We start from the raw sequence: 22417 nt of genomic DNA on the forward strand, positions 1-22417 counted from the left end.
AAGAAGAGGGGGATCCAAAAAGTAGATATGTAGCAGTTGGAGGAGAATGAAAAGTAACAGATGTTTGCTTTGTACTTCACAACAAATCTACCAGCTATTTCATTTATAGTGTGTGCAGGGAGAAAAAAAAGACGAGAGACGGACTGGAAAGTAGGCAGTTAAAATGAGGATCACAAGATTGCTCAGCAATAATTGACTAGAAAAAAATGTTCCTATCAGTTTGGCTAAGTTGTTGCATACAAAGAAAATATGAGCTAAGAAAAAAGGCCGTAGGTGTTCAAAATGTGTGTGGTTGTTCCAAATGATGCAGAGGATTGTAGTGGGAGATGGGGTGTTTTCTCTCCCTAGTCAAATAAATGTAAAAAATGTAAATCCAATACTTGTATAGCACACGAATCACCCCCGGAGGGGTATCTCGGCGCTGGGGGCCGTTGGGAAGATTAAGCCAGCTATTGCCCAGAGTCACATGGTGCTGGGAAGACCATTGCTGCATGAGCCAGGAATCGAACCATGATCCCCAGCATCCAGCGTCAGTCGCCCTGGTCGCGGCGCCACACCACTTCCCCAAATGATATTGCCCCTATAGCGTAAGTGCCAACAATAATGAGAAAGCAAAACAAACAAGTTGAAATATACATAAGAAACTGATCTCTTACTTGAATCTCACATGCAGCCACTAAGTTGTGAATGTAGTAGAACGCTTCTTCAATTGTTTCGCCAACAGTTACCAAGCCATGATTTCGGAGAATGAGCACCTGACAAAGGAATATTGCACAGCAATAAAATAAGCACGAGGTCATCATCAACACATCCATTAGAAGACTACCTCTCTATAACCATTTCAAAGTGGTGCACGCTTAATAGCATCTACAAAGTTGGTTAGACTAGCATTTATGGTTATTTTTTTAAACTTTATCATTTTGACAGTCCACAATAAACTTAGGATACATTGATATGCAGTTGCATCATTTCATCAATCCACAATCATTTGCTTAACACATATGTAAATCCTTGTGTCGAGAATGTATGTTTAATACACCCTCTCAACAACTACTTTTCACTGGATCATCCATTATGGAAATCAGTTCTGCATGCAAAATTTGTGAAGAACGACTCAAACAAAATAACTGCGGCTGGGCAATGGTTCGGAATTATTCTAATAAATAACAAATGAATCTACAAAAGGTCTAGCACAATTTCTTGTAGTCATAAATAAAATCTGGGGCCTATTCCAATCAACATCTGCCATTATGAAGGCTGTGTAAAATGGGATGGTGCGGTACTGTGGTGTGTTTCTCTCTTCAGTTCCAATATTTTGCTTTAAGCCAAATCACACACGATAGACACTGATTTCCAGTTAAGTTCTACACCAATCTAAGTCAGCTGCGACCTATAAAAGTAAGCAGAGTTGATGCCTTTATGCTGGCAAAACACTTATTTTTTCTACAAGTTTCAAGACTGAGAATACCCATCTTGTTTCAGATTTGTCACTTGAGGCTTCTGGCGGCCAGTTGAAGGAAATTTCTACCCGGTCGCCATTACAGAAGTCAGAGTGAATGAATACTTTCTTCTTTATACACTAAAGCCCTGAGAGATTTTTTGTTACGTGGTATGACTGAACTGACCTTTGTGTTACTGAAAAACAAATGCTGCTTGCCCATGCATAATCTCACATACGCACATCTTGTGTTACTATAATCCCATAGCATCCGTAACAGAATCTTGTGCCCGACTGACCATATTTTGTTTATTGTTACGTTTTGGTGTTTGACAAAAGTATTTCTTGTTCTATAAAGAAAAGCACATAGCTCAATAGCAGTTAAGTCAACTGCAGACAGAGTGTAATGGTACAATGCCACAGTATGCAAGGCCCTTGGACATTCATGGGTAAGAGAACCTAACCCCACAATGAGGTCCAGGAACCATTGCCTGGCTGATGGTCCGCAAACAGGTTCTGAAAACTTGGAATAGAATCTCTTACCTATATGTGCGTCTGAAGCCAGTTATATATCGACTGTTCTATCATACTGAAAATCTCGACCTTTAGAGTCTGATGATGACGTTGTCTATTAGGCTTCTGAGGAATGTGCAATAGCTTTGTTACAAACTCCAAGGACAAGCAGAAATAGATACAGTCCAAGAATGTCCTAAGGTCTGGCAGGGGAACTTAAATCCTCCATCCCGCTGTCAGACCTGTGGTAGGGATGTTTCTAAAGGAGGAGTGAGCATCATCTGGATTGACGCTCGAAGTGCAGTGACATCTTTAAGTCTAGAAGGTGGTTGTGTAGTCAGAGGTCTCTGCAGCCACATCTGGTATTGCTGATTCCAATTTGATTATTGACAAGCACCTCCGATAATGCAGGACGACTACCTGGATGTTTGTGGAGACAAATATCCCTTAGCACAAGGATGGTGATCTTATTGTGTCAGTGCCACGTTTTATAGTTTATAATTTCTCATAAATTTTTCATTCCCAAATGCATATCAAGGCTCCTTCTGAAAGTTGTGGTGGCAAGAAGTACTGCAAAGCCAACCACTTCCTCGTAGAAGTGCTCCAATCACAACATTGTGAAAAATGGTAGTTGTAAAACCCATTGAGGCATCAATAAGGGCAGGAGAGGACTGTTCTCCCACCCTACAGGACAGCTTTGGCTTGAACCACCACTTAGATTTCAGGAGGTATGTTGAATCAAAGCGCTCTGTTGTACAGCCCAATGATTACGTCACTTAAACCATTTTGATTCTAGTGACTGTAAACATATATACCTGTTTGCCCTCGTATCGCTATGCTGTTGTTTCTTTGTCTGAGCTGCACAGGGAGTGGCTGGATTTGATTTACAGGTTGGTCCATCCGGCAATGGAACGTAACGGCCAAATTTAGTAGATACTCAATCCCTATCTGGTGGAAAGTGCCTTGGATCAGATCCAAGAGACCGCCTTCCAGCTCCAAGTAATGATCCTATTCATAGCCTTCATTAGGTTAGTCAATATCTTGAAGCAGGTGGTTTCCTCAAGCACCCGTTCATACTGAGGTGATGGCACTGGCGAGGCTTCAGCTGTAGGATTGGAAGGCACTGGTGGATTTTCTCTTGTGATGGTACATTATCTGTTTTTAGACTGACTAGGGGGGAATTTGATGTCCTGTGCCAAGGATAAGTACTAGGTAGAGGATCTCCGGAAAGTTAGTATAAAATGCTTCCATAAGCCTTTGTAGGTAAGCTGCACCACTGAAGCTTCTTATAGACTAGAACACTTTTGGACAATTACTCTTGCAGACTATGGCTTTCATAGATGAAGGCTCTTGAAGCAGTGACGTGGCATCGGCCTTTAATAGACAAGGTATTGTGGACTAGTCAATAGTTAAGTCCTTTTGATGACATCTGTGTTGAGCTGAATGACACCTGGCAAAGACTATGACCAGTATGGTTTTGGCTCCTGTGGTGAGGAGAATGGTGCCTTTGATGTAAAATCTGATGTATGAGTCTTCGATACAGCTGCAGAGTATGGAAGCCATCCCTACCAAGTTTTCCACGGATGTACCCAGCATCCTGTCCCCATACCTGAGGGAATTTGTAGAGAAAATATTTTATGCCTCACTCTTGAGGAACATGTTCAAGCCAATAAATGCATGACATGACAAATGGAGAAATATTTGCTTTTTGAGAAATATCAGCCATGCTTGATGAAAGTCAGTCAGATGGAGAACAGCAGATAAGGATTAAAATTCCTAACTCCTGCAATTGAGAATAGGAAACAAAGCCTGATTATGTAACTATTTCAGAGGAAGAGGTAAGAAAATGTGATTAATTGTATTGGCTCATTAAGGGAAAGAAAGGGTAGTGGACAGTCTTAGTAAGAGCTTAAGTCTTGTAGTGTTAGTTTGTACTTCACTTGAAGTAGAAAGTTTGAGTGATGGAAGTCTCTAGGGGGAGCCTGTCCAAATCAATAGCTCCAACTTGGGTTATACAACGACATACATATGGTCACATACTGCCCATTTATTCAATTTATGAACGATCCAATGCTAAATAAGGTTTTATTGTCTGTACAGTGGTGCAAGCAGTGCTTTAACATTCATTGCTTATTTGTAGTTTCTGTTCAATAAATGTTTATGTTGTTGGTGCTTGTACAGTCTTCTGGTGCCCAACAGTATCACTTGCTGCTGTACTCTGTCTCTGTGCCTATTCTTCTGATCTGTTTCTTGCAGAAAAGGTGGAGTGTGGCACCATGTGTTGTATTTAACATAGTACATATGTATTACTGATTCAAATCAAAAAGTCCTTTATTCAGTATTCGTATGTTTGAAAACCATAAAAGTACATTTACACAACATTGATCGTACCATAAATACTTAAAATGTTTCTATGTGCATGTTAAAATTAATACAATTTAGTGAACTTATAGGATACAAACAATGTATTAACATTTAAAAATCTACATCTGAAAAATAGAAGTAGTCAAGAAGGTAGACATACTCAGAGTGTAAATTTCATATTTGCTCGAGATTTGGCCTGTGTCTAGTTACAAACTTCAAAAATCTGATGACTTCTTTCGCAATATATTCTACCTCTAAAAATTGAAGACGAATAAATGCCGGACGGCATTTTCGAAGACCCATCGTTTTTTAAATAGGAATTAACCAGCGCTTTGACACATTGTAGAAATTACAAAACAAAACAGTATGCATTGTAGTTTGACGAGAGAGTTCATCACAGGGACAGACTGATACACTTTGGGTCCAGTCGTTGGTTCGTGGGAAGGTAACAATGTGATGGAAAATATTCATTCTGAACCTCGTTAGTAATAACCTCTCATAGTACATATGTATAACTGATTATGTGTATTCATGTGTTTACAGTAAGGCACTGGGAATAGCATTCATCATTGTCAGTTGGGAAATAGATTCAGAGAAGGGTTGAGCATTTAAGATTGAATATCCCGGTGTATGAGGTACTACTGAATGGTACCCGGACTTTACATCCAGTGATTCTGTAAAACCACATCCGTCTAAATTTTTTCTCTAATCATACTTCTGTCTCAACTTCAGTCACATTAAACCAACTCCAGTCCAGCAGACACAACTTCTGTTCTATTTCTCAATAACTACAGTAAATACACTTCGCAGTTTTCTTCAGTAAATACACAGTTCTCTTAATGCTTAATTATACTTACTTTGCTTCTTGGTCCCAAATTCTTTTGAATCATGATTTTTTCTTCTTCATCCACCAGAATACCATGATAGTCGTGGTAAGCCACTTCTCCTAGAGACAGAGCTTCAGGAGAGATTGGCAAAAGGCCACACTTCATTGCAGATACCTAATGGGTGTGAAAATTAGCATTTATATCGCTATAGAAGTTTTAGTAATGATTTCAGTTCAATGACAGTCAATTAATTTAAAGAAAGCAAGCACAACAGAGTACAAAACATTCATTGTAAAGGAAAGCTACCTAGCAAGCAACTCTGAAATTAGAGTACCCCCTGTCCCCACACCACTAATGCCAAGACATTCATTTTGGCTTCGAGAATCGTGGTAACTTCAGTCAATAGTGCTTGGAATGCAAAGTGGTAATAGGAAAGGCATTTGCTGAGTACTTTCTCTCATCCTATTTTAGGCATTTTCACATTACAAGCTCTAGGGAAAGGCCTTCTAGGAGACGAAAAATCCTTCAGGTGAGCCACGGTCATTTACAGAGATGTTGAACAGACAACCATGCACAACGTCTGACCAGCCATATATTTGGTATCTATGAAACCACTCTCACAAAATGCATGGGATTCTAAGCAGGTCGTGGAACAGTTCTTTAATTGATTCACGTTTGTTAACACTGCAAATGCTGCCTTAGTTCTTAAAGTGTGAGTCCGTCACTTTAGATGATAACGTTCTGCTGCAATGCTTAAAACAAGGGCTCCAAGAGAAGGGAAAAAATACTCTACTCAAATGTTAGTTTCTCATCATTGGAATCTTCATTGAAGTTGAACACTGAATATCTTGATTCCCGTGTGAGATTCCACAGCACATTTTACAAAAAATGTCTCTTTTAATTACTATATAAGTATATATACATACACACACACACACACTTTAAACCTATGCACGAATTTCAATAGACTATTAGTACTTCTTTTAAACGTTACAAATCAGGATAAGAAAATTAACAGGACTGATTCTGTACTTCTCAATTCCATTTAGAAAAACGGAAGCAATTCAATAAATGGAGGCAGATAGGCAGCATATTTAATCTGCTGACAGGACATTTCCTCAAAGACAGCCAGTCACTTCACAAGACAACTGTGGCAGCAGAAGATCATATAATTTTGAGGGAATAGCATACACTATTGATCCTATCTTGTAGGAGAGAATGTGGCACATGACTTTAATGAAGGTTCTCATGACAAAAGGAAGAAATACAACACTGGATCTTCTCAAATACAGGACCTATTTTGACCAACAAACTTTGCAGAGAATAGCAAGCACGCTCTGAAAGAAAGGCTGTAGACAAAACTCAATGACATATCAAATAATAATAACAATACGAACCTACACAGAACATTCTAAACTACTTGAGTGTCTGCTCTGAAATCTGAATTTAGACACCAGTATCCAGTAAAGTTATGGCTGAATTCGTCAGCTGGCCGCTCCACAAATGTTTTTTAACAGAAAAGCGACAGCATCCTTTCCACTCGAGTAGTAATATAATGGTTTAAAAGGAAGAGTGTGTTTTAGCCTTCTAGTAAGAAAATGGATAAGGAAATGTCACCCCTCTCCCCCGACTACATAGATGTTGCTAACCCACTCACTATGAGTCAGCCTACAATTAGTATAATAAACACTAAGACATTGAATGTGTAGCGGGATCTTTGCAGAAGAGGATGGATTCGTAAAGAGATGTGAATTGGACGATATGGTAATTCAAAAAACACCTTTGCGAGAAAAAGAGATCAGTCCAAAAAACAGCTGAAGGTGCAATAGAACATAACACAGTTGCCACAGTCAGTGGACATGGTACTTCTATTGCAAAAACTGCATTCTGTGAAATACGCTGAAGGAAGTATTTGTTGAAGTGTGTGCGTTGTTTTGAAACTTGGGCCGTGCAGCAGAAGGTTGTTTTTACACTCAGGCCACCAGATAACTTGAGGAGATTGGAAATCTACAGAGGAGAATTAAAATATGGTGATATTTCCTAGAGAAGATTAGCTGTGGAGTGAAGTGCTGCATTGAGAGGGGGGTGGATGGATTACAGGCTGCCTGCCATCACAGCATTTTCGAATCTAGTCATGATTAAGATTAGGGCATGGGCTGCAGATTTCAGAAGATCTGGTGGTAGAAATTGTGTGATTTTTTTTCAACGCCCTTAGGTTGAAGGTGGTCACTTCTTGTTATTTTGCTTATGTGAGGGATCATGAATATTAAGGGAACCAGAACAATTCTTTGATATTAGAGAGATGCTAATTTTCTAAAGGTTCAGCAGATCCATGTTAAAGCTGTCTTTGTGTTTTAGAGTAAATAAAATGTTCTCTGTTTTATAAGGAATGAGAGTGATGATCTTTTCGCCATTCATGATTGAATATTTAGCAGCCCAGATTGAATGGCAAAGATACTACACAATGAAGAGGATTTTGGGTACTTTTGGGTGGTAGTGGTGTAGTGGTGGACTGCAAATCACATATTTCAGATAATGATTCCACATACATGTTGAAGAGAGGGTGGTTCACTTTTGAGCCCTTTGGTATGCCGTGGATGGTGACTGAAGGGTCAGAAGTATTATCTTCAATTTGTGATATACTGGAGTGTCGCTTTTTACCAACTGAAGGATCGCAGGTTCCTGGTGCAGAGTCCACATGATAATCTTCTCCTCATTTTAATATTCTGCAGATCTGATATGTTTTGTGGTGCAGGGGACCAAGGACACTAGTCTCCTGATTAGTGCTCTATGTGATTATGGTGTATTGCTCACAAAGAGTGTGTTAAACTCTGTTGGGGTTTTGAGGTCTAATCAAAGTAGTACTAATTTCAACAACTGCCAATCCAGTGACTAGGCTAAGACACTACTACAGCCTTAACGCCTGCTGCAGCAGGCTCTACCAGCCATTAAAGGCCCAAGCAGAAAGTCGGTAGAGCCTGCTATGAAAGGCACTAAGGTTATTAGAACATTCCGCCCCTAGAGGGCAGAATGTTCTAATTTGTAAAAAAAAAAAAAAAAAAAAAAAGGCCTCACGGACCCAGAGGCAACTCTAAAATTCCCTCGGGCTTTGTGCCCTTTTTGTTCACAGCAACAGCTGTGAACAAACATTGGAATAATTGAGCTCCAGGCTTCTACCAGTCATTAGAAGCCCAGAGCACTCCATTGTTTTCAATGGAGCTCTCAACATTCCAGTGTTCTAATATAGCCTTATAGCCCGCCGTAGAGGGCTATACCGGCTATTAAAGGCCCTCTCCAGCGTTAAAGGCCCCAAGCCGAAGGCGAGGGCCTTTAACAAGGGAGAGGGACTTTAATAGCCGGTATAGCCCAGCTACGAAGGGCTATAAGGCTATTAGAACATTCTGACACGAGAGGGAAGAATGTTCTATCAAAATAGAACAAAGCGTTATGGGAGCGTGAGGGGATTGGAATCCCTCTCAGGGTCCTTGAAGCCTTTGTTCACAGCCAGAGCTGTGAACAAAGAAACATTGGAATGTTGGAGCTCCAGGCTTATGCCAGCCATTAGAAGCTCGGAGCACTCTATTGTTTTCAATGGAGCTCCCAACATTCCAATGTTCTAATATAGCCTTACTGCCCAACGTAGCTGGCTATACCAGCTATTAAAGGCCCGCTCCAGCGTTAAAGAAGGTAACGGGACTTTAATAGCCGGTATAGCCCAGCTACGAAGGGCTATAAGGCTATTAGAACATTCTGCCACTAGAGGGCAGAATGTCCTAACAAATAAAAACAAAGGCCTCTCTGAGCCAGAGGGGGTTTAAATCACCTAAGGCTCCGAGAGACCTTTGTGGAAACATTGGAATGTTGCTTTGTGGGCCTTTACGGCCAGTAGAAGAACGGAGAATTCCATTGTCTTCAATGGAGTGCCCCACATTCCAATGTTCTAATCAAGGTTAGTGGCAGCAGATTCTAGTTCTAGTACAAGTTGAGTGTGCATGTTGAGTGCTTAAGCACATATTAGGCAGGGTTTCCTGGCTGAATGAATGAAGCCCTTAAGGCTGTATTGTGCTCCACAAGACTAGCAGTAGCCAGAGAGAGCAATCTCCCACTTTACAGCATTTCCTCCTGCACAGCTACTTCAGATTTCACCCACTCTCTGGAATTCATTGTGAAGCTATGGGCACTATCTGGCTTTCAATAGCAATTCACAAGAAGAATTATTTCTGCTGTGGCAAAAACTATAAACCTGTTCCGGCAGGTCAAGGTGAAACCAAAACGACTGTAACACTGACAAAACCATCTTGTCTGGTGGTCTAGCCAAATGGCAAACTTCTGCTGGAAAGGAGTGGGCTTTGCTTCCATCCTTGCATACCGGAACCATCTATGTGCAGTACACAAGAGGCAAAGTGATAGCTTAATAAATGAAGCTATGGCTATAGCAACCTAACAGAGAAAAGCATAGTGCAAGGACTGGTTCCCCCAACAAGTTTTGGGCTATCCATGTGCGATTGGTTATTTTCAGATTTCTACTGGCCCAGGACAGCATACAAGTGGTTCCTCTTGTATATCTTGTACTGTACTGACTTGAAGCTCTTTAAACCACTGCAGAGATCAGGGACATCTCTCTATGGCCCAGCTCAGCCTAACCCAAAGCTGATTAATCTGAGCCTCCAAATAAAGCACTGCTGCTGCAACACAGACGTGTGACCATGCAAGAGACTTCAGGTGCCCTGTCACCAGTGAACTTCTGCAAAATGAAAGTAGCTGCACTCAAGACTCCGTCCCTCCAATGAGACAACTAGAAGCTATAAAGAAAATGCGGTCCCCTCTGCATGCCCTCAGACTGTCAGAAGTCAGCTCAGCTCTCTACCTATCCTTAATCTACAACAATGATTTTTCGATACTACTGACTCACACAGCACGAGAGTTCACACAGCTTGATGATGACATGACAACACCTGACTGTTGGAGTTTGGAAATGACATTTTTGGGTGCGCCAAAAAAGCGGGCGTTCCCATAAACAAGTCTGAAAAGAATGAGACCCTGAAGAAGGAGTTTTCTAGAGTGAGTAGGTAGGAGGGGGGAGGATTTTGCGTATAGTTCGTAACAGGCCGAAGCAGACTTTTCCTAGCTTGGGTTTGGAAGGTGAGGTCAAGCCAGATGCCCAGGCTTTTTGTTTCTTTTTTTGGAGAGGGAGCTGGCCCCATACCAATCGGCCACATGAGCTTAGGAATGAGATTAGATTGATTACCCTGTACCAGGAGTTCCGTTTTCTCGCCATTAAGTTTACGCGGAGAGCCATTCAACCAGCTAAAGATTTCTTTGAGACAGGAGGACAGGTTTTCCGGACAATGGTCTGACTGATTCAGTGAGACGACGAGTTGGGTGTCGTCTGCATAAGTGACCAGTTTAATTCCAAAGGGGGCAACTCTTTCCACCAGTGGGGACATGTACACAATAAAGAGGGTCCACATTGGAGTGGAATATCTCTGGAACGGATGTTGCCTTCAGCGATCTGAAATGTTCTATTTTCAAGGAATGATTTCAGCCAGGATAGACCCTGTAACTCCAATCTTACTGAGCCGGTGACCCAGGATACGGTGGTTCACCGTATCAAAGGCTGCGCTTAAGTCCAGGCGGATCACTGTGGCTGATCCTCCGGAGTCAACGATCTTTCTCGCTTCCTCTACCACTGCCATCAGTGCCCTGGCCAGGGCGAAATCATGTCTGAGAACAGTGTAGGTGTCCTCCGGACTCCAGGAAGACTGAGAGTTGTTGATTGACAAACCTTTCCGCCTTTACGATCGCTTTTTTTCAATTAGGCGGTACAGTACCCTGTTCTAGGGAGGCATTGATTAAGTTGGAAATGGGAGGGTTGATGGTGGATGCCACTGCATTCAAGATGTTAAAAGGTGCCGGGTTCAGAGGCGAGCCACACTTGAACTGAAGCTAGGCAGAGGGCGTTATTCTGTGGTTCTGAAGGGTAAGGCTCTGCATAGTCAATCTTTGGGAGTGTTTTTAGGATATTTTGAACTTTAATGGCGAAGAATTCTGCCAATTCGTTACATCGGTGACCAGAGGAGTCAGGAACTGGGGGTGAGTCGGGGGTTTTCAAGAGTTCTTCAACAATGCGGAAAGTTTCCCTGGAGGAATTAGCGGCGGATAGAATTTCTTCTTCAAAGAAGGTCGCATGAGTTTTTTTTAAGGGCGGCTTTATAGGATGTGATGGCTAATCTATATTCTGTTTTTTTTGTACAAGCAAAGTCTTTTCTCCAAACTCTCCAGTTTTTTTGCAATTTTTTCTCATGTCACGGAGTTCAGGGGTGAACCAGGGGGATTTGAAGGTTCCGCTTTTTTTTTCAGTATCATTTTTCTTGGCAGTACCTATTACAGGGTCTGAGTCATGGTTGGGGATGGAGAGTTCGAGCTCACGCTTCCAGGAATCAGGGGCTAATTTGGACCAGGGATGTCCTAGAATGCGTTGAGCAGAAACTTGGGGGTCCTCAATAAAAGTTTGCCAGCTGAATGGAATTAAGAAGTGGTCTGACCAAGGAATAGGTGAAGGCTCCATAACCTTTAATTCAGAGATATTAGAGAAGATAGAATCTAAAAGGTGACCTTTTACATGTGTGGCTTGGAGGCTCTTAAGATAAAAGGTGGTAAGCTGCAAGGTCAAGAGCTGATTCACCCGCCACTTTGTCCAAGGAGTCATCAAAGTGGAGATTGAGATCTCGAAAAAGAGTAAAGTTGGATGAAGTACTGGTCTGGGAGATTACAGTCTGCAGAATTGTCCAAGTGCACCCGGGGGGCGATAAATAAGGTTGCCAGAAAAAGATTTTGAGGGGGAGAGTTGGATGATAAGGAATATGCTACTTACCAGTATGCATCTGTTCTTGGCATAGAGGGCTGCAGAGTGGTACATTTATGAATAGATCGCCATCTGGTGTTGGGCTCGGATGATTGCACTTTGTTTTTCTTCTGGAGAAGTCTTTGTCGTCATAGGTGACTCCTCCTCTCGGTGTTAGTGCGCATGGGCATCGGCTCCATCCTTAGATTGTTTTGCCATAGTAGGGTTAGATGGAGTAGTGTAGTGTAGTACATAAAGATATGCCCATGTAAATGTATCTAAATAAGATAATGTTGGGACAGACACAGGTTTCCGGGGAGGCAGGGAGGGCATGTACCACTCTGCAGCCCTCTATGCCAAGAACAGATGCATACTGGTAAGTAGCATATTCCGTTCGAGGCATATGGGCTGCAGATGGTACATTTATGAATAGATTGTACAGCAGTTACCTCCCTAGCGGTGGTCACCAGTGTCTGTCGCAACTGTCTGAAATAGAGTTTTTAATACAGCTTGGCCCACTCTGGCTTGTTGTGCAGCCTGTACATCAACACAGTAGTGCTTTGTGAATGTATGTGGTGTAGACCAAGTTGCTGCTCTACATATGTCATCTAGGGGAATGTTCCCTAAGAATGCCATAGATGCTCCTAGTTTTCTTGTGGAATGAGCTCTAGGAGGAACAGTTAATGTTCTCTTTGCTTTAATGTAACATATTTGTATGCATCTTACAATCCATCTTGCGATGCCTGCTTTAGAGATAGGATTGCCCTTATGTGTTGGGGAAAATGCTACAAATAGTTGTTTAGTTTTCCTGAAGCCTTGTGTTCTTTCTATGTAGTATGAAATGGCTCTTTTAACATCTAGTGTATGTAGAGCCCTTTCTGCCACCGTCTGTGGCTTTGGAAAGAAGACTGGTAATTCCACTGGCTGATTGATGTGGAATGCTGAAATTACTTTAGGCAAGAACTTTGGGTTTGTTCTAAGAACCACTTTATTCTGGTGTATCTGTAGGAATGGTTCTTGTATTGTTAATGCCTGTAACTCGCTTACTCTTCTGAGTGAGGTAATGGCTATAAGGAATGCCACCTTCCATGTAAGGAATTGTATTTCGCACCTATGCATAGGTTCGAAGGGTGGCCCCATTAGTCTGGTGAGTACTACGTTGAGGTTCCAGACTGGGGCAGGTGGTAATCTTGGTGGAATGACTCTTTTAAGACCTTCCATGAATGCTTTTATCGCTGGTACTCTGAACAGTGATATGCGCTGCCTGTTTTGTAGGTATGCTGCTATAGCTGCTAGATGTACTCTGATAGATGTGTACGCTAGATTACATTGCTGTAAGTGTAACAAGTAGCAAATAATCTCCCTTGTTGATACGTCTAGAGGGTTGATATTGTTATTAGTGCAGTGTATAGCAAACCTCTTCCACTTAGCTGCATAGCATGCTCTGGTGGTTGGACGTCTCGCTTGTTTAATTATTTCCATGCAATTTGGGGGGAGATCTAAGTACCCAAATTCTAGGATTTCAGGAGCCAGATCGCTAAGTTCAATTGAGTTGGATCTGGGTGCATTATCTCTCCATGGTTCTGTGTAAGGTGCATGGGTAGAATTCGTAGCTTTTGATGTGGCACTTGTGAGAGTAGCAGGAGCGTGGTGAACCACGGCTGTCTTGCCCACGTGGGTGCTACTAGTATCATGGTCATTGAATGTTGTTGCAGTTTCCTGACCACTAATGGGATTAGTGGGAGAGGGGGAAAAGCGTATGCAAATTTGTTGGACCAATTTATCCATAACGCATTGCCCTGCGACAGGTGATGTGGGTACCTGGACGCGAAGCTTTGGCATTTTGCGTTCTGATGAGTGGCAAATAGGTCTATCTCTGGTTGTCCCCATCTTTGGAAGAATGGCTGCAGTATTTGTTGGTGCAGTTCCCATTCGTGTATTTGTTCCGACTGTCTGCTTAAGATGTCTGCTATCTGGTTTTGAACTCCTGGTAGGTGTTCGGCTAACAGATCGATGTTTTGAGGAATGGCCCATCTCCAAATCTCCTGTGCTAGTCTGGATAATTGGAGAGAGTGCGTCCCCCCCTGTTTTTGAATATAATACATTGCTGTCATGTTGTCTGTTCTGATCAGGACTGCTTTGTGGATAACATGTATCTGAAAGGCTTTCAATGCTAGAAACACTGCCAGTAGTTCTAGATAGTTGATGTGCAGTGTTTTTTCCTGCACACTCCACCTTCCTTGTACTGTGTATTTGTCCATATGTGCTCCCCATCCGGTGAGCGATGCGTCTGCTGTTATTGTCACCTGTGGAATTGGCTCTAGGAACGACCGCCCCTTGGTAATGTTTGTTCTGTTCCACCACTTCAGAGAGCGGTGTGTGCGGTCGTCTACCAACACCAGATCCGTAATCTGTCCTTGAGCCTGATTCCACTGTGTCGCTAAGCATTCTTGTAGCGGACGCATTTGTAGTTTTGCATATGGTATTAGCAGTATGCAGGATGACATCATGCCTAGTAGCTGCATGAACACTCTTGCTGTTAGTGAGTGTTGTGGCTGAAATCTCTGAATGATTGTAAGCATTGCTTGGACTCTTATTGGGTTGGGGTACACTTTGGCTTTTTCTGTGTCTATGGTAGCCCCCAGATATTGTTGAACTTTGTTTGGTTGTAGGTGTGACTTTGTGTAGTTCACCGTGAACCCTAGCTGGTGTAGTAGCTGAATTGTCTTTTGTGTGTGTTGCAGACACTCCTCTTGCGACCTGGCTTTTATTAGCCAGTCGTCCAAGTATGGGAAGACATGAATTTGTTGTCTTCTTAGGTGAGCTGCTACCACTGCCAGGCATTTTGTGAACACTCTTGGTGCCGTCGTGACACCAAATGGGAGGACTTTGAACTGATAATGTTGTCCTTCTACCACAAACCTGAGGTATTTCCTGTGGGCTTTGTGAATAGGGATATGAAAGTAAGCGTCTTTTAGATCCAGTGTAGAAAGAAAGTCCCCTTCCTTCAGTAAAGGAAGTACTTGTTGGAGCGTGACCATGTGGAAATGTTCCGAATTTATGTATGCGTTGAGAGGTCTTAGGTCCAGTATTGGCCTTAGAGACCCGTCCTTTTTGGGGATTAGGAAGTATAGTGAGTATACTCCTGTTCCCTGTTGGTGCTGTGGAACCTTCTCTATGGCATGCTTTTCTAGCAGTGATATTACTTCCTGTTTTAACAGTGTCAGGTGATCTTGTTTCATTGGACGCTGTTTGGGGGGGATGTTTGGTGGGGTAGCTGTGAGTTCTAGGCAATAACCATGTTGGATAATTTGTCTTACCCACTTGTCTGATGTGATGTTTTCCCAGACAGGTAGGAACTGTGATAGGCGTCCCCCTACCGGTGTTATATGGTCTGGGGGAAGCTCTATGAAGTCACTGTTTTGGGGTTGGAGAGTTGCGGTTGTTGTTGTTTCCGCGACCTCTACCCTTGTTGTTGTTACCCCTGTATCCACCTCTAGAATTACCTCTGGGTGATGTAGGTGTAAAAGAGGTTTGCTGTTGGTTTGTACCTGTACTTTTGGATCCTCCTCTATAGGTGGATCTACGAAAGGAACCTCTTTGTGTCGGCTGCTGCAATGCTCCCATTGATTTAGCCGTTTCTGTATCCTTTTTCATTTTTTCTAGGGCCTCATCTGTCCCTATGCCAAAAAGTGTTTTCCCATCAAAAGGTTGATTAAGTAACGAGGTTTGTACCTCTTGTTTGAATCCTGACACTCTGAGCCATGCATGTCTCCTTAGCATGATGCTTGTATTTGTCGACCTTGCCGCAGTTTCTGCCGCGTCTAGGGCGCACTTTATTGAAGTGTTAGTAATTAACTTCCCTTCTTGTATAAGTTGATCAGCTCTCTTTTGATGTTCTTTAGGGAGATGTTTGATGAGTGTTTATAACTCATCATAATGCGCTCTGTCATACCTTGCAAGTAGTGCTTGCGTATTAGCTATGCGCCAACTGTTTGCCGCTTGAGATGCTACTCTCTTGCCAGAGGCATCTATTAGTTTAGACTCCTTGTCAGGAGGTGGCGCTTCTCCCGTAGATAAAGAGTTTGCTCTCTTGCGAGCGTTTGTGACCACTAGTGAGTCTAGAGGAATTTGTCCCTTAATGTATATTGGGTCTTTTGGAGCTGCCCTATATTTTTTATCAATTCTTGGGTTCAATACCCTAGCCCTCACTGGGTCTTTGAATATCTCTGATGTATGACTGAGAAGGCCTTTTAGCATTGGTAGTGTTCCTGATGTTCTTTGTGCAGTAGGTAGTGTCTCTAATAAGAAGTCCTGTACTAGAGGTTCTGTATGTAGGTCTACCTTATGAAATGTTGCTGCTCTAGTAATGAGTTGTGCAAACCCAGTATTGTCATCAGGAGGTGAAGGTTTTGAGGGATATGACTCAAGGTCGGTATCATTACCTGATCCCACATTATACTCCTCCCATGGGTCTGCCTCCTCTGGGATTGTGTCCTCATCATCCCCAGGGTGTCCCCCCTCCCCTGTGTCACTTTCTCCATCTGTTGTAGGTGTAGATGGACGTGTGGGAGGAATATCTGGCCTATTGTGAGGAATAGGCGGAGATGGTGTGTGAGGTTTGGGAGAAGGGGGAGGAGTTGTATTCGTCCCCATTGTTCTCTTCTTTGGATGAGCCTTGTCGTCCAAATGTTCATGTTTCCTCTTTTTAGGTAGCTCTGTGACTACCTTGCCAGTCTTTGGGTCAATAAACAAAGTCTTTTGTTTAGGATCCGTTCCGTGTTCCTGTGTCGGTACCGCAGTTTTCGGTTCCGAAAGGTGTCTTTTCTTTGAAATGTCCATTTGTATTTTCGGTGCCGAAGTTTTGTTCGGATCCGACTTCTTCGGTATCGAAGATGTCCCCGGTGTCGAGGGTGTTTTCGGCGCCGAAGCGTGCTTCGGTGTCGACATGGACTGCTTCGACTTCGAGCTTTCCTTGACTTGGTGCTTCGGTGTCGATGTGGTTGGTTTATCGGAACCGGAACCACTATGATGGGGGACCGAGTGTTTCGGTTTCTGTTTCGTTGCCGGGCTCGAAGGCGGGGCGTTGGAAACTTTTTTCGGTTGTCTGACCGGGCTCGAGGGCGGGGTCGACACCGTGCGGGGTCTGTTTTTCGGTAAAGGGACGTCGTCACTCACGGTTTGTTGGACGTCGATTTCCTCGACGTCGGACTCGTCCGCTTCTGACCCCGCCTCGTCGGCCTCTTCTTCCTCCTCTTCTGGTTGCTGGTCCTCGAACAGCTCCGGGATTGCTTGTGACTGCATTCTCGATACCTCGTGTCTTCGGGCTCGACGGTTTCTAATCGTCGACTTTGACGAGAACGCTGCACAGGCCTCACAGTCCCTGGATTCGTGTTCAGGGGACAAGCAGAGGTTGCACACTTCGTGTAGGTCCTTGTGTGGGAACTTAGCACCACACGTTGGACATTTTTTGAATGGAGTCCTTTCCATGGACCCCGGGCTGGACTACGTCGAGTTTCCCGTAGTCGTCGTCCTTCGAATCGCGTCGGTATGGAGTGAAGTCGCGTTCGATAACGATACCGTCGATTTGGAAAGGAATACGCGCCGGTTATAACCTTCTTTGTTGAAGTCGGTCCGGAGCGCTTCGATCCTCATCCGAACCCGATGGCGGAAAAAAACAATCTAAGGATGGAGCCGATGCCCATGCGCACTAACACCGAGAGGAGGAGTCACCTATGACGACAAAGACTTCTCCAGAAGAAAAACAAAGTGCAATCATCCGAGCCCAACACCAGATGGCGATCTATTCATAAATGTACCATCTGCAGCCCATATGCCTCGAACAATGGGTGTTCTCGCAATCTAGGATGGGGCTGTCCAGGATGCATCAGGAAAGGTGGTTCTTGTAGATGATAGCTACACCACCGCCTTTACCACAGGCTCTGTCGTGGCGCTGAATCAGGTATCCCAGAGGGAAGGCCTGTACGGCGTCAGGATCGGAGCCTGGGGAGAGCAATGTCTCTGTCAGGAACAGAACATCGAGTTTGGTGTCCTGGAGAAGTATCGAAATCTCCAGGGATCTGCAATTCAGCAGGGCCATGCTAACCTGGTTTCCAGCAGGGGTTGGTGATCATTTTTGTGAAATGACAAACGGGCAATGGGTACAATGGCTTTGCGATTCCTCTAGGAGTATTGAGTGAGAGCATGGAGGCTTTGGGACCTGCCTGATTTGGAGGAGTTTATCCCTGGAGTAACGAAGGGGGGCTGTAGGACAAAGGGCAGAGATTCCTGTCCCTGGGCCCAGTCAGGCGCGGACGCGCTTGCCTTTGGCGTGCGTCCGCTGCGTGTCGAGGCGTGCATTAAGTTTTATAGGGGAGCGCTTGAGACTAGAGCGCTGACCGTCCTGGTTACACACCAGCACTTCCGGTCTGCGTGTCCTTCCCTCCACTCAAACGGAACACTCCGTGGTGGAACGGGGAAGACGCAGCCTTGTGCTGGTGTCCAGAAGGCATCTGGTGAGTGGAATTAAAAAGAGCAATGCGGCGATTTTAAAAACAAAGATTTTAAAAACAAAGATGTGCAGCTCACAAAGTTGTTATGCAGGGCAATGGAGGATTAAACAACAGGCTGGTACAAAGCAATGAATATTTCGGGATGCAGTTAGTAACAAATTATGACTCAGGAGCCCTTAACCAGGCGCTCTGACCATATGCTGGTATTTACTCTGTTCAGTGGCCTCTAGCACAAATATCAATGAGTTCTCAAGAGTATCTGGTTTCTGCATTTCAGTAACAGCAACAACATATATCCCAAAGACTGGCTTTCTGCCCTGAAGTTGTGCAGGCTGTGGAAAATGGGCGAGGCACCCACAGCATAGGTTTAACCCATTGAAATACCCCTCCTAGTGCTCAAAGTGCAAGGAACCACCTTGGAATAAAGACAAAACCTCTGCCTGTGATACAGGTTCTCGGGGTTACGGCAGGCGATTCCGTTAGACTCACAGGGACAAGTAAGTAAGCAACTGTGCTGAAAATTGCGTGCTAAGGAGACAAATAACAGCAAAAAGCTAGTGTGCTTTAGGAGTGAGCTGAGCCAGAAGTTCTTCCAGGGGAGCTTCTTTCTTATTGATCTTAGCTTGATGTAGGTGGAAGCCAACAATATCTTGTGGGGCTATGTCTGAAACGGTTAGTTGTAAGCCTGGCATCTATAACGATTGGTTAAACATCTACAACTGAATCATATGCGAAGTGTTTATGGAAATGGACCAGAGAATTGCAACTGTAGTAGGAGGCCTCTAGCCTGGATCTGGCACCAAGCTGAAGAATTGGTTTCTAACATACTTGTGAGCTGGGCTGCTGCTGTAAGCTGGATTCCAAATGGAGGTCAAACTTCAGAATATGGCATAACAAGCCTTTTTTCAGCAACAACCACACCGAATCTTTCCTTTCAAATATATTTCCTTTCTGCTGCTTTTAATACCAAAATGGGCATGCAATTACACTTTGGGTCTTTCTTTACAACTGTAAAAAGCAGTAATAAATAGCCATTACTTTTTGTTATGAGGCAACTGGTTCCACCACTTATTTCAGTATCAAGATTTATATTTCTTTTTGTGAGAAACGGCCATTCTGGGACAGCAGAAGGAAGAAGTGACAAACTGGAAGGGATAGCCATTTTCCACAACATTTTGAACAAGCATTTGCAATGCAATAGGTCTCGCATTAGGAAAGTTTGAGCTATTGGTCTTGTAAATGAATTTTTTTTTATTTATGTGTTGGTTTTGAAAATAGCTAAATTAATAGCTTTGTCATTTACAATGCCAATGCTTTTATCTTTTGCAAATGTGACACCTATAGCATTTGTAATGCAACATGTTTTGTATTTACGTGACTTAGATGTATTGATATTACAAATAGCAATGGCTTTTAATTTTTTTAAATAATTAATACTTAAATAAAAGTTATTGTAATTTATAATGGCAATAGCTTAAACTTTTGTAAATAACTTTTGTGAAGATTATGTTCAGTGTATTTTATTGTGACGAAAATCCAAGAACAGAAGTGAAATATTAACATCTTTTTGTGACATTTGTAATAAAGCTTGAAACATTGAGAGAAAATATTTGAACCAGTTATTGTTGAATGGTTGCACAGATTGATGTTGTGGTGGCGCTGAGTGATGCTGTGGTAGCGCATAGTGATGTTGTGGTGCCCCTGAGTGATGCTGTGGTACCCCTGAGTGATGCTGTGGTGGTGCGAAAGATAGATAGAGTGAGGGCGAAAGATAGATAGATAGAGTGAGGGCGAAAGATAGATAGATAGAGTGAGGGCGAAAGATAGATAGATAGAGTGAGGGCGAAAGATAGATAGATAGACTGAGGGCGATAGATAGACTGAGGGCGATAGATAGATGTGTGTGGTTGTGTGTGTGTGTGGTTGTGTGTGGTTGTGTGTGTGTGTGTGGTTGTGTGTGTGTGTGTGGTTGTGTGTGTGTGTGTGGTTGTGTGTGTGTGTGTGTGGTTGTGTGTGTGTGTGTGTGTGTGTGTGTGTGTGTGTGTGTGTGTGTGTGTGTGTGTGTGTGTGTGTGTGTGTGTGTGTGTGTGGGGTGGTGCGTGGGGTGGTGCGTGGGGTGGTGCGTGGGGTGGTGCGTGGGGTGGTGCGTGGGGTGGTGCGTGGGGTGGTGCGTGGGGTGGTGCGTGGGGTGGTGCGTGGGGTGGTGCGTGGGGTGGTGCGTGGGGTGGTGCGTGGGGTGGTGCGTGGGGTGGTGCGTGGGGTGGTGCGTGGGGTGGTGCGTGGGGTGGTGCGTGGGGTGGTGCGTGGGGTGGTGCGTGGGGTGGTGCGTGGGGTGGTGCGTGGGGTGGTGCGTGGGGTGGTGCGTGGGGTGGTGCGTGGGGTGGTGCGTGGGGTGGTGCGTGGGGTGGTGCGTGGGGTGGTGCGTGGGGTGGTGCGTGGGGTGGTGCGTGGGGTGGTGCGTGGGGTGGTGCGTGGGGTGGTGCGTGGGGTGGTGCGTGGGGTGGTGCGTGGGGTGGTGCGTGGGGTGGTGCGTGGGGTGGTGCGTGGGGTGGTGCGTGGGGTGGTGCGTGGGGTGGTGCGTGGGGTGGTGCGTGGGGTGGTGCGTGGGGTGGTGCGTGGGGTGGTGCGTGGGGTGGTGCGTGGGGTGGTGCGTGGGGTGGTGCGTGGGGTGGTGCGTGGGGTGGTGCGTGGGGTGGTGCGTGGGGTGGTGCGTGGGGTGGTGCGTGGGGTGGTGCGTGGGGTGGTGCGTGGGGTGGTGCGTGGGGTGGTGCGTGGGGTGGTGCGTGGGGTGGTGCGTGGGGTGGTGCGTGGGGTGGTGCGTGGGGTGGTGCGTGGGGTGGTGCGTGGGGTGGTGCGTGGGGTGGTGCGTGGGGTGGTGCGTGGGGTGGTGCGTGGGGTGGTGCGTGGGGTGGTGCGTGGGGTGGTGCGTGGGGTGGTGCGTGGGGTGGTGCGTGGGGTGGTGCGTGGGGTGGTGCGTGGGGTGGTGCGTGGGGTGGTGCGTGGGGTGGTGCGTGGGGTGGTGCGTGGGGTGGTGCGTGGGGTGGTGCGTGGGGTGGTGCGTGGGGTGGTGCGTGGGGTGGTGCGTGGGGTGGTGCGTGGGGTGGTGCGTGGGGTGGTGCGTGGGGTGGTGCGTGGGGTGGTGCGTGGGGTGGTGCGTGGGGTGGTGCGTGGGGTGGTGCGTGGGGTGGTGCGTGGGGTGGTGCGTGGGGTGGTGCGTGGGGTGGTGCGTGGGGTGGTGCGTGGGGTGGTGCGTGGGGTGGTGCGTGGGGTGGTGCGTGGGGTGGTGCGTGGGGTGGTGCGTGGGGTGGTGCGTGGGGTGGTGCGTGGGGTGGTGCGTGGGGTGGTGCGTGGGGTGGTGCGTGGGGTGGTGCGTGGGGTGGTGCGTGGGGTGGTGCGTGGGGTGATGCGTGGGGTGATGCGTGGGGTGATGCGTGGGGTGATGCGTGGGGTGATGCGTGGGGTGATGCGTGGGGTGATGCGTGGGGTGATGCGTGGGGTGATGCGTGGGGTGATGCGTGGGGTGATGCGTGGGGTGATGCGTGGGGTGATGCGTGGGGTGATGCGTGGGGTGATGCGTGGGGTGATGCGTGGGGTGATGCGTGGGGTGATGCGTGGGGTGATGCGTGGGGTGATGCGTGGGGTGATGCGTGGGGTGATGCGTGGGGTGATGCGTGGGGTGATGCGTGGGGTGATGCGTGGGGTGATGCGTGGGGTGATGCGTGGGGTGATGCGTGGGGTGATGCGTGGGGTGATGCGTGGGGTGATGCGTGGGGTGATGCGTGGGGTGATGCGTGGGGTGATGCGTGGGGTGATGCGTGGGGTGATGCGTGGGGTGATGCGTGGGGTGATGCGTGGGGTGATGCGTGGGGTGATGCGTGGGGTGATGCGTGGGGTGATGCGTGGGGTGATGCGTGGGGTG

At 45.6% G+C, this 22417-nt stretch overlaps 1 protein-coding gene across 12 annotated transcripts in view; it reads right to left on the reverse strand.

Annotated features, from left to right (window-relative positions):
- The window catches only part of ADD1 (adducin 1), a 634474-nt gene that overhangs the window by 231188 nt on the left and 380869 nt on the right, over positions 1-22417 (reverse strand). For all 12 annotated transcript variants that reach the window (XM_078678558.1, XM_078678561.1, XM_078678553.1 and 9 more), the window contains 2 exons: positions 5173-5316; positions 657-755 (listed from right to left, as the gene is read on the reverse strand). In XM_078678558.1, coding sequence (XP_078534684.1) covers positions 657-755; positions 5173-5316 — 243 coding nt within the window. The remainder of the gene's footprint in view (positions 1-656; positions 756-5172; positions 5317-22417) is intronic.

Source organism: Lissotriton helveticus, chromosome 2_2 (genome assembly GCF_964261635.1).
Source record: "Lissotriton helveticus chromosome 2_2, aLisHel1.1, whole genome shotgun sequence".
NCBI lineage: Eukaryota > Metazoa > Chordata > Amphibia > Caudata > Salamandridae > Lissotriton > Lissotriton helveticus.